Source organism: Chlorocebus sabaeus, chromosome 24 (genome assembly GCF_047675955.1).
Source record: "Chlorocebus sabaeus isolate Y175 chromosome 24, mChlSab1.0.hap1, whole genome shotgun sequence".
Lineage (NCBI taxonomy): Eukaryota > Metazoa > Chordata > Mammalia > Primates > Cercopithecidae > Chlorocebus > Chlorocebus sabaeus.
In genome coordinates, this window is record NC_132927.1 from 29,542,253 (window position 1) to 29,555,195 (window position 12,943).

The 12,943-nt window shown below is 32.8% G+C and overlaps 1 protein-coding gene across 7 annotated transcripts in view; it reads right to left on the bottom strand.

Moving 5' to 3' along the window:
* Window positions 1–12,943, bottom strand: part of DDHD1 (DDHD domain containing 1) — a 122,980-nt gene that overhangs the window by 54,743 nt on the left and 55,294 nt on the right. For 2 of the 7 annotated variants that reach the window (XM_037983989.2, XM_037983987.2), the window contains exons 2-5: window positions 11,379–11,552; window positions 10,726–10,746; window positions 3,716–3,817; window positions 981–1,109 (exon numbers count right to left, since the gene is read on the bottom strand). In XM_037983989.2, the coding sequence (XP_037839917.2) occupies window positions 981–1,109; window positions 3,716–3,817; window positions 10,726–10,746; window positions 11,379–11,552 (426 nt within the window). The remainder of the gene's footprint in view (window positions 1–980; window positions 1,110–3,715; window positions 3,818–10,725; window positions 10,747–11,378; window positions 11,553–12,943) is intronic. The other 5 variants (XM_037983992.2, XM_037983990.2, XM_037983993.2 and 2 more) reach the window with 3 other exon arrangements.

The window sequence follows — 12,943 nt, forward strand, 5'->3', positions numbered from 1 at the left end:
AAAGTAAAGACAACCATTCAAATAGCAAATTAAGCTAGTTACACAAGGTAATTCAGAAAATAAATACAACTGAATAATAAACATAAAAAGATATTCAAAGCACATTATTGAAATTAAAAATGTAAAATATGGTATAAAAATTGTATCAAACTTTAAAATTCTTTTTACATTTATTTTTTGATAATGCTCTCCCATCTTCCCCAGGTATCATTCTCTCTTTTCTTTCATGTAGTCAAACGTGTCTAAAGAGTTGTCAGGCCAGGCACTGTATTTCAAGTCTGTAATCCCAGAGCTTTGGAAGACCAAGGCAAGAGGATGGCTTGCAGCCAAAAATCTGAAACCAGCCTGGACAACCTAAGGACACTCTGTTTCTACAAAAAATTAAAAAAATTAGTTGGGCATGGTGGTGCATCCCTGTAATCCTAGCTACTGAGGAGGCTGAGTTCAGAGGATTGCTTGAGCCCTTGAGGAGGCTTGAGTTCGGAGGACTGCTCTGTCCCCCTAGGGGACAGAGTGAGACCCCATCTTAAAAAAAAGAAGAAAAAAGAGTTGTCTATTCTCATTGCTTCCATTGCTTCATCTTCTACTTATGTTTCAACCCATGCCGATCTGGTTTCTGCCCCATCAATCCATCTAAGTCACCAATGACCTTCAGGTCACTAAATATGATGGAAAATTTTCAGTCCTCATCTTTCTTGACACTATATTTCAACTGCCACAATTTAGGTTTAACAGCTTTTGTGCTTTCAGAAGTATAAAAGATATTTATTAATCTTGTCAAATCATTCTAAATACATAATTATTCCTTGACGAACACATGTCACCTTAACTTAAAAAGTTTCATTTAAAAAGGAATCTGTCACTAAATTTAATACATTTAAAACATACTAAAAACAGAACATGAATTGTCTATTTTGAATATAAGACAAAAAGTCAGATTCCCAAAATTTTGATAAGCTATAGTAATATTTAATGATTACCTTTAGAAAATCCCAGTTTTTGGGTAACTGTTCTTGCAATTTTAGATGTTGTTGCATCACTATAAAGATATACTTCATCCACACTGTGCCAGTCCACATGGTTTCGACTCAACTTGAAACTATGAACAGCTATTGTAAAAATGAAAAGCTAATTTGAAAGTCTCCAAGAGAAACTTTATTTGTTTGAAAAATTATAACACTCAGATTTTTAAATCAATGTTATCTAACAAACTCAGATATGAAACTTAATTCAATAAAACACTATTTCACATAAAAGTTATGTGAAGCAAGTAATGGATAGGGACTTTATTTTATAAATGATTAATCCTGCTATAGGGAATGGCAACCTTTTAAACCACTGAGTGACTTAACTATCATAATTTTAACCTCTAATATACAGTTTCTATGTGTTTTGATAATTAAACAACTGCTTTTCCAGGTGATGTGGCTGACTCTTCATTGGGTCTAAGGCATATATACCTCAAGCTCTCAATAGCTTTGACACAGCAACTTAACTTCAGTTTCTTCTACTGATTTTACTAAAAATATCAAATGATTTGTAAAAATTTCACTAAGTGCTAGACAAAATAAGACTCAGGGGAAAAAAATTTACCTTAAAACTGGGAAAAGAATAATCTATTAGAAAATGAGGTATTTTTGGAATGGATGGTGAAGCCAATAATTACCGGATATTGCTCATCATAGCACAAATCCAAAACTGAAAGATATTTTAGTATACAGAATTAAGGAAATGTTTTTCTGCCATGATGTTCAAATCAATATGGTTGGCTGGGTGCATTGACTCACACATATAATCCAGCACTCTGGGAGGCTGAGGCAGGAGGATCACTTGAGCCCAGGAGTTTGACAGCAGCCTGGGCAACAATAGTGAGGCCTCATCTCCACATAAAAACTAAAAAAATTAGCTGGGCATGGTAGTATATGCCTGTGGTTCCAGCTACTTGGGAGGCTGAGGCAGGAGGATCGTTTGAGCCCAGGAGGTCAAGCCTGCAATGAGCTATGATCATGCCACTGCACTCTAGCCTAGGCAACACAGAGAGAGAGATCCTGTCTCAAAAAAACAAAAACAAAAACAAAACAAAAAAAACAAAAAACAAAAAACCAGTATGGTTGCTGCATTTCTGTAACTGGGGATATGCCTGGCGAAAATGAGGCCTTAAAGAAACTCTGAACCTATATTCTTTAGAAATTCATAAGTCCCTGGCCGGGCGCGGTGGCTCAGGCCTGTAATCCCAGCACTTCGGGAGGCCGAGACGGGCGGATCACAAGGTCAGGAGATCGAGACCATCCTGGCGAACACGGTGAAACCCCGTCTCTACTAAAAAATACAAAAAACTAGCCGGGCGAGGTGGCGGGCGCCTGTAGTCCCAGCTACTCGGGAGGCTGAGGCAGGAGAATGGCGTACACCCGGGAGGCGGAGCTTGTAGTGAGCCGAGTTCGTGCCACTGCACTCCAGCCTGGGCGACAGAGCAAAGACTCTGTCTCAAAAAAAAAAAAAAAAAAAAAAAAAAAAAAGAAATTCATAAGTCCCAGGAGCCAGGGACTGTGTCTTGATCATTTCTTATATCCCTAGCACCAAAAAGAATATCCTATCACACTGTCTGGCACATATACCACAAACACAGCAATGTTTGTGGAAGTAGTAAAAAAATTGATAAAACATATCCATCAATTCAAAATTTGATAATTCTTATGTTTTGAGGGCCTCAAGCTTTTCCTTTATAGCTCTGGTATATAGGTAGAAAAAATTAACATACCCATCTTCAGATTTATTTTCTTAAAATTCTTAAAAGAATTTTATTCTTTCTTAAATAATTTTATGCTTGATTTATTTTCTTAAAATTCTTTCAAGGCAAAATATTATCTCCCATTTTACTTAGAAAAATACAGAGGTACAAAGACATAAACTGACCTGCCACAGAGTTAGCTACAGGCAGAGTCTAACTCTTCTGATTTAAAGATGGGCTGAAAATAACCTCAAGCTAAATATAAAAAAATATAGCTCTGGTCAAGATCTATGATCATAAGACATTTTTATGAAAATCTATTGCCTACTAGGATACAAGGACATTATAAGGAACAGTACTTCTTAGTTATATTAAATATGCAATTTCAAAAATCTATGAAAAACCAATTTATATTTTACTTACCTGCCACGGCACATTACTAACACTGTACACCAGATCAAGATTCAATTAACACAATGAACATAAATTATATCTTCAGCTCCAAAGAAAATAATATGGTCAGCTTTTTAAATAAAAGAACTTTTCATAAACTAAAAAAAATCTTTTGCAAGGGTTTAACAATCACTTTTCTAATTACATATCTGATCCATGCCATGACTTCAAGCTTTTATATGTTTCTAAACCACATTTTTGTTAAAATAGTTGTGAGCAACAGATGCTTAAAACATTAAACTATAAGACCAAGATATTTAGAGATTAATGTTAAACCAGAAAAATGCTTTTCCTCCTTAAATCATCCACATATCTTAAAGTAAACCATTTTAATGTTGGGGAACATCTGAACATCCTGTTACTGGACTACATACACTGTTTACCGATATTTATACACATAATAAAGTAGCAGTAAACAAAATAGTACAATGGACACATTTTTAAAAAACTAATACTTTCTTTGCTTTAAATGCAACTGAATGCTATAAGCCAGGAATATAACTACATGGAGAAATAAAACTACAATTACTGTACCTTGGGAACGCTTTCGTTTAAGACCTGCCGCATCTGTACTCTCCTTATATCTTCTCCATTTGAACAGAGAAGGGAGGGAGAAGGGAGGGAGGTGGTAGACAACTAAGAAAGCAAAAACACTGAGCTTCAAAGTAAATTTTAAATGAGATTTGCCATTTTGCCTTTTTGTTCTAGTATTAACTTTAAAAAACGAGTTGTATTTGAAAAACATTATTCTAAATGCTTTATATAATTTCTAAGAATCGGTAAAGCAAAACATTAGTATAATGTTTATCAAATAGCTGCTGTACCTTTACTGAAAGAAAAAAGGCAAATGATATCTAAATTTATTAAAAACAACGGTGATTATGTTTAATGTCTTTGCATAGAAAGAATTTTTTAAAAAGAACATAACATTTTCAAATGCTAAGAGATTTGTAAACTCCATCTTTACAATACTAAGGTTATTTACTCTCACCAAATTTGTGACTGACATAGCCAACAGCTGATGTACAAATTGAGAATGCAATAAATAACATTTTACATATCTAATGCAGCCTTCCTGAGAAGATACCACAACATACATTCTACTAGATGCTTTCCACTACTGAAGTATAATGGAACCTTCCCTTAGGGGGAAAAAAAATTCTTTTCTCAACTCCATTCAAGTTATTAAAAGACTTTAAAAAACAAAACTTTTACTAAAAAACAAAAATCAAACTGGAAGCTCTGCTTTTAACTTTGCCTTTGAAAAGACTGTAATAAAATAATGAAAAAAGTCATTAGTAAAAATGTATGCTGTGACAACTTGTAAGCACTAAACAGACAACGTAGAGTAAAGCGAGGCACAGACTTGATATTTGGCAAATCAGTAGATAACCTTAAAGTCAACATTTTCCCTGTCAAATTTTGGTAGTTATATAAATGTGTTTATATTTTAAGCAAGCAATTATTTAAAAGTTCACTTGAACTTGAACCTTACAAATTAGTTTCTCACCAGTTAATAAATTACAGAATCTTTATGATTAGCTCAAATTTATGTTCAAATACATTTGATTTTCATCCTCACTCCCTTCTATATTAATGTGACATTTGAAGGTTAAATACTGCTCAAATACAAAAGTACTTAATTCCTGTTTTATAATACTAGAAATGTAACAAATCTGTTGAATATGCAGATATAGTATATGCAAAGATTTGTGTAATAAAAGTAATTGAGAAATGCTTACAAGACACTTAATAACTATATCTATATGTAATCAGATGGCTACAAAAACTGTAAACTAGAACTAAAAGCTGGATTGCTACGCCAGGATTATAAAAACATTTCTTTGTCACGGAGAGGTAGAAAATGACAACTGATGCACTTTTCTTCACTGAAAATGTTTCTTCTTTCATGTGCCTTCTGGTCAGTTACTGAGGAGCAGATGTACCACTTAGACCAGGAAACAGTTTTAAACAAAAAATTCATTAGGAAAAAGATGCTAATATATCAAAGTAAACCAAACTGACATAAACTTGATACTTTACTGCTTGAAACAAAAACTAGATTTTGTAGATCTGGTAGTAAAACTAATATGAACTAATTCCATATTATTAAAAGAGAATGAAATGGGAAATATATGGACCATTTGACCACGTTTTAAAATTATGTAAACGCTTTCAGAAAGCTAGCCAAGATACACAAATGAAGGCTTTCTTTTCTAAAACAACAGTATAATTTAAGGATTAAAAAAAGACAAACACCCCTATACACGGAAAAACAAAGAAAAACTTTTTTTCATCCTCCAGAGAAACATATTTAAAACTTTTTCACAAAATTACATAGACATGGTTCTTTCTTTTCAAATATAATTCTTATTTTCACTTGAAAGTCATTTGCTTTATTTATTACACATCCTGTAGCATACAGAGCTTGATTTTTTCAACCCAAAGCACAGAATTAGGGGTACTGTGATAAGTACAGTAGAGGGAAAAAAGTTTACTATCGATCCAAACAAAGATCACTGTTAAAGAAAATTCAAATGCCAGAAAGCACTATTTAATTTTCTTTTCTAAAAATAAACTTTTAGTTAGAAATTCTTACGTAGCATTAGCAAAAGATGCATAAACTCAAAACACAACTGCAAATGCTGATTAATTCTAACATTTAAAATTTTAATATGTTAAAGTCTTACATAGCAATGAAAAAGATTTAAAATACCAAAAATATTTCCAATAAATTTCCTTACTATATCTTAAGGAAACTTTCTGCATTATATCATTCTGAAAGCACTAGAGTATCGCAAAAGAGGGTTACTGCTGCTGCGGACATACTAATTCCTACAACAGAAAAACTAACTTTTCCCTTTAGCAAAGCTGGCAACCTGAAAAATTCCAACCCCAGGGAAGCAGTCTTACACATGTCAAACCTGCCAACTATAATGAGAAAATTCCTAGCAATATTTCTTGGACCTCAGAGAAATAAAGCTAGATAAATTTATAAAAACTAAATAATAACTAAAAGCTAGAAGGTGGGAATCCTCTTAGTCACCAAAGAGAGGAGAAAAGGAAAGCTAGTTAGAAGGTGAGCACCCATCCATCTTTTTAATTGAGCTTTGAAATGCTATCTTCACAGTATGGGGTATATTTATTCAGCTACAGTGATAGGAATACATACTTCATCCATCAGCTTGTTAAATGTCATAAATCCTTACAGAGACACCAACACCTGTGCTGCTATGGCACCTGAAATTACCTGGAACTGTAAAAATTCCAATCTTTTACTTTCAATCTATCTGTGATTTTTATAGTCAGGTCTTGCATTCTCAAACAATCTGTCACTTTGCCTTTTAATTGGAGTATTAACTATCTTATATATACAAAATACATTTGTATTTGTTGTTACTGATATGGGTGAATAGGTCTGTCATTTTGCACTTATTTTTCTCTTTGTCCCATCTGTTTTTTGTATCTCTGTTCCTCTTTTCTTGGTTTATTTTGGGCTAATTGAATATTTTTTAGTATTTCATTTTAATTCTTCTACTAGAGTTAAACTTTGTAATTTAGAGTAATTTTAGACTTAACAGAAAATAGCAAAAATAGTACAGGGAGCTATGACATATCCTTCATCCAGCTTCCCCTAATGTTAGCATTTTGCATAACTATACAAAACTAAGAAATTAACACTGGTACAATACTATTAACTAATACACAGACTTTATTCAGGTTTCTCTAGTTTTTCTACTAGTATCTTTTTCTGTTCTACGATCCAATCCAGGGTACCACATTGCATTGTGTTGTCATGTCTCCTTAGTCTACTCTATTCTGTGACAAATTCCTCAGTATTTACTTGTCTTTCATGACCTTGACACTTTTGAAGAATGCTGGTCAGTCAGTTATTTTGTAAAACCATCCTCAGGATGAGTTTTCTCACGACTGAATTGAGTTTACTCATTTTTTGGGCAGAGTGATGTGCTGCACTTACCCATTCAGTTCAACCCTTTTTTTTTTTTTTTTTTGAGATGGAGTCTCGCTCTATCGCCCAGGCTGGAGAGCAGTGGCGCTATCTTGACTCACTGCCAGCTCCGCCTGCTGGCAGTTCAACCTATTTTTTACTGATTACTATGCAAGTTTGGATAGGTAAGATGTAAAATGAGTGAAACACTAATCTAGCAGATTTAAGTATTAATGTTTACCAAATTACTTGTTGAAGTCTTGATTTCTATTTTTATGTTTCATCCCAAGTGAAACAATAGGCTTTCATTTGTTAAACTACTAGATAAACATTTTCTAGCCCAGGAGGTAGGGTAAGAAGAAAATCAATTTTCATTTTAACTCTCACAGAGAACTAAGTTTGGATTAAAGTATCTAAATCACAAAGTCATTATCTTTTTGTGGGTTATCTTTATTTGTATGCTACAAAGAACTACACAGCGTACCAAATTTTCTTGTCTTGTTAATTCAACGCTCATTTTGAGATTAGTAAGGGAAGTTAATAAAGAGGAAAATATTAAATACAGTTGGCATCCCTGATCTGCAGATTCAACCAACAACAGACCAAAAATATTTGGGGACAAAAATAAAAAAAAAATAAAAAATATTATCAATCAAAAACCAACACAGTATACAACTATTTACATGGCATCACACAGTATTAGGTGTCATAAATAATCTAGAGATTATATGAAATACACAAGAGAGGACTGGGCACAGTGACTCACACCTGTAATTCTGGCACTTTGGGGGTCTGAGGCAGGAGGAACACTTGAGCCCAGGAGTTCAAGACCAGCCTGGGCAACATAGTGAGACCCTGTCTCTACAAAAAATTTAAAAAAAAAAAATTAGCCTGGTGTGGTAGTGTGCATCTTCTTGGGAGGCTCAGGTGGGAGTGTCCTGGAGCCTGGGAGTTAGAAGCTGCAGTGAGCTGTGATTATGCCACTGCACTTGAGCCTGGGTGACAGAGCAAGACCCTGTCTCCAAAAAATAAAATAAAATAAAAATAAAATATATAAGAGGATGCTCATAGGTCATATGCAAATACCACTCCATTTTATTAAAGGGACTTGGATGTCCTCAGATTTTGGTATCTGGTGGTGATGGGGGGGCGGGGGGGGGGTGGTACGCCTAAAACCAATCCCCTACAAATACCAAGGGACGACTGTACATCTAATCTGTTTGTGGCAAGAACAACCCTAACCAAACAGCCAAGGTCGGAAGAAAAAGGAATTATTATTTATTTTAATGTCCCTGTCAGCAAGAACTATTAGTTTCTTTGATATTCCCTAGAGCATTTAATAAACATCCCTGAATATAGTATTTTTAAATGTTTTAAATTATTAAGTGAGGTTTTTCCAGAAAGCCTTATGTGAATAATTCCACTGCATTGTGATTATCTACTCACTTTATTCCAAGTATCTTTTCAGAATATGTAATATTGACTGTCTAATACTACGACTTCTTGTAGTTACTCTTTTGTAACTGTTTTCATCTGTTGACTTTGTTTACTCTAATAGGCTTAAAACTCCTTGAGGGTAGAAACCTTGTCAATTTCTCTCACAAAAGTGCCTACCACATTACTACACATGGGATCATTCAAAATCTGACAATATGAATAGTCAAGGCTTTATACATGAGAAAATTTAGGTGGAAAGGGTATTTTCCTCCCTCAAACTAATGAAGTACAAAATTTCAGAAGCTTAGAGGTAACAGTACATTAAAAAGATTATAATATTTTTTAGTCTTTGTAGTTATAAGTTTGAATTATTTTCCCAACAATGGTGGGTTTTGGAGAGCAAATGTTCTTTCCTTAAGACTTGTTATTAATTTCAAATGTACTACGCAATTTCCCATAATTTTCAAAGTCAAATGTCACAAGATATAAGTATGTTTAATACTGAATAAAAATAAAGTGACTAAAAATTATGACAAAGATATATTCAGTTGAACATATCTTTGCTAATAACAGAACATGCTGAATCTTATATGCTACAGTACACTATAAAAAAATTTTTCTTCTAATGAACCTCAAAGAATCATTTTGGAAAGATTACAATGCAAAAATGTTCTACTAATTTAATAATTTTCCATTACTAATTAAAATTCTAGTACTCCATGTATATCCATAAAGATAACCAAAAAATTACAATATCCGAGAGATTGCTACCCTAGAACTGACATATACACTCACACATACACAAATGCAAAGACATTCTAAAAAATGTACTCACACAAATAAACCATCTTCTTACACCAGTCTTATTTAAATTCAAACACTTTCAGAAAAACTGAAGTATCTTGCTACATTTAACATTTAGGCAGGAAGCAGAAGTAAAAAGGACAGATTAAATTTGAATTTTTATTGTAGTAAAAAACAATATTAGAAACAGGTAGAATCTAGAGATGAAACAGAGCTGATGATTAATCTCCACAGGATGACTTAGCAAATGGAAAAAAAAAAAGTTCTGAACACAGAATGAGAAAGGGGAACCATCTACTTGTATTTTTCATACCCATCCTCTTTTTCCTCCAAGCTCCTGGATTTTTTTCATGCATTAATAATAAGAAATTCAGGTGACTAAACTGGGTTTGTGATGGTGAAATTGACATTTTTGTGGCAGAAGACTTAGGAGAACTAATAGACAGAAAAAAAAATCTGGAAGTCAGACTTCTCCAATGGCAGTAAGATTATTTTACGATAAAAAGTTTGCCGTTCAAATACTATGAAGTAGACTTTTGAAATTATTCTGATCAATAGTGATGAGAAGTTATAAAATATTTCAGTCACTACCATAAGATCACAGACATACAAAACTTTCTATTTTTGCTATGAGGAGATCAAAGTATTACATGGCAATCTGTAGAAACAGCTCCTATACTGGGCTGCTCCTTATTTACTGATATGTAAGAATCTTTACATTTTACAATGAAATGATGACATATTTGATTCTATAGATTAGGAAAATAATATATTTAGAATTTCCAGAGTACGGTATCTGGCACATAACAGACAACTATTATTATATAAATTTGTTAGCTTTAATTGCCAATTTATTCAGAAGTCACAAGTTTTCCTCAGTCATGTAGACTTTTAACCAACTAGATGTAAATGATATTTTAATTTGATACAAGCTAAACTACACAGATTCTTGTGACAAATATATACATATGTTCAGAGAGGTAAGAGAGAGCAAAGAGTGGAAGAGAGAAAAAACACAGAATGTTACTAACAATAAGAAAAAAAAAAATTCCCTGCCAACTTAAAGCTTACTGTTGACATTAATTATGTTATATAAACAATTACTTCCAACCACATAATTCGTCTTTTTCAAGCTTCAGTCTGTAAATTACCTGATCAATATTGAGTTTTTCTGCCTGAGAGATGTTTTAGGAGGGGACGGGAAAAAAATAAATTCATATTTTAATTCACTGGATTCAGCAGAGCTTGTCAAGAAACCTCCCAAATAAAGGCTAGCATGGATGAAGAAACGCTTTTAGAAGAAAAACTTCAGAGAAAACTACAAATTCTAATCTACCTGTATAGTTATACTCACCAGAATAGCTGATCCCACTGCCTGCAGTAAATGGAACAATAGAAGTATTTTTAACTTTACCACATATTTTGAAGTTTACTCAAGATTTAGACACATAATGAAAACGTGGCAATCTTGGCTATTATATAGTATTTTTAACTGTTACAAAAATATGCAAGTGCTGAATAAAGAAATGTAAGGAGTAGATGGTTCCAAATTAAAACTTGATATGGTTTTCAACAGGGGATAGCTGAGAGATACACAAAGATAATTAAAGTTTTTTTTTGAACTTCAGGAAAAGAACACTGAAATATTAATGAAACTTGTCTTTTGATATAATGACAAGGAATTTTTTGGTTAAGTTCAATTTCCTTTGTTAACTAAAAAATTACTAAAAAAGATTAAATAGGGAGTACATTGTAACAATTTGTACATTTATAGTAAACTGTGTTAATATCATGACAATTGACAATACATATTAAATTAAAAATTGAGATAGTTCAGATATTTATAGCAGTTAATTTTTAAATTCTATTATAATCAAATGTTTAAAAAAATCAAATTTTCTAATTCTAAACCTCCTGAATTATTATGTCAAATTCACAAACTACTCTAAACTTTATCAACAACTTACTTGGTTTGTAGAATATATTAAATGTATCAATCGATCTTACCATCTTTGCCATCTATGGATTTTGACACTTCAATATCAAAATTTTCCTGCATCTGCTGGCCTCTAAAACAATTGAGATGTTCTTGCTCAATTAAATTACTTTCTTCCTCTTCTAGAGGCTGCCAAGTGCCATCAATAAACCACTGTCCACGCATTACTGGTATTTTATCAGCCTCTGAAAAAGAAAAATCACAGAATTATACATTTTAAGATTCAATTTCCCCAAAAGAGACATAGTATCTACAATCTTATATTTTGCTACTGCTGTCACAAAAACAGATTTTCATGACCCAATACAATCATATAAAGTTTTATTTGTATTTATTTATTTTGAGATATTTATCTTGCTCTGCTGCCCAGGATAGAGTGCAGTGGTGTGACCACAGCTCACTGCAGCCTTGATCTTCCAGGCTAATTTTTATATTATTCTGGTAGAGATGTGGTTTTGCCATGTTGCCCAGGCCAGTCTCAAACTCCTGGGCTCAAAAGATGCGCCCACCTTGGCCTCCCAAAGTGCTAGGATTACAGGTATGAGCCGCTGCGCCTGGCCCATTTAAAGTTTTAAAATCCAGATTTTGAGCCAGAGTGTATCATATTCTATAGCATATACTTTTACTTATATTAAATATTACACCTAAAAATCACTTTAGCACTAGAAAAATAGATGAGCAGCTATGTATATAATTGAGACTCTGAGTAACCAAAATTAGCAGCCTAAGGCGTTAAAACGAGTTTCATGCAAGGCTCTGATGATAGTTCCAATGTCTTAGAAAATATTAACATAAAATCCAGAATAGTGTTTAGAAATAGTGTGTGTGGTAGTAGTGTGTGGCACTTTTTAGAGCTGCCTTGGAGACTAGAGGCTTCTAGTAAGTATACAAGATAACTGAAACTATTATATTAGAAAATATTTAATCTACTTTAGGGAAAAAAAATTTTTTCTTGGCTAACTTTTGATTAAACACTGTCCCTAGAAACCTAAGACTTCTAGTTGTTATTTAAAATAAACCACAACTGTCAGCTAAGCTATCTTGAATTCTTTAACACGATTTTTTTAATATAGCAAAAATAAAATAAAAATAACAAAACCCTAAAAGTAAAAAGCAAAATGAAACAAATGAATGTAATCATGTAGAATGCTGGTAGTTTAATCACACAAAGAGAAATTATTTCAAGTGAATTTAAAACTCTGTCATTTGTACATACATCTTTGGAAATAAAATATGGAGAAAAAGAACAGCAAACATCTTAAACCTTCTGCAATAACCATATTGTCAGTAATACTATTTGTATTACTAATTTGAAACTGTAGGTTAAGATGAATGTATTAATTTTATTAATATCATTAGGAACCTAGATTTTAAGCATAAAACAAAAGAGATACAAGTATAAAAATCAAATAAAAAAGCTTGTAATCATAAATTTTAACGAAAAATTTCAGTATGGACTAACGATGTATTTTCTCTTTGAAAAAAAGGTCCTAGTAAAGGCCTAGAATTGAAGACAAACCCAGTATAAGTGAACACTCCTAATACAAAGATTGTGAACTGTAAATATCATTTCCCA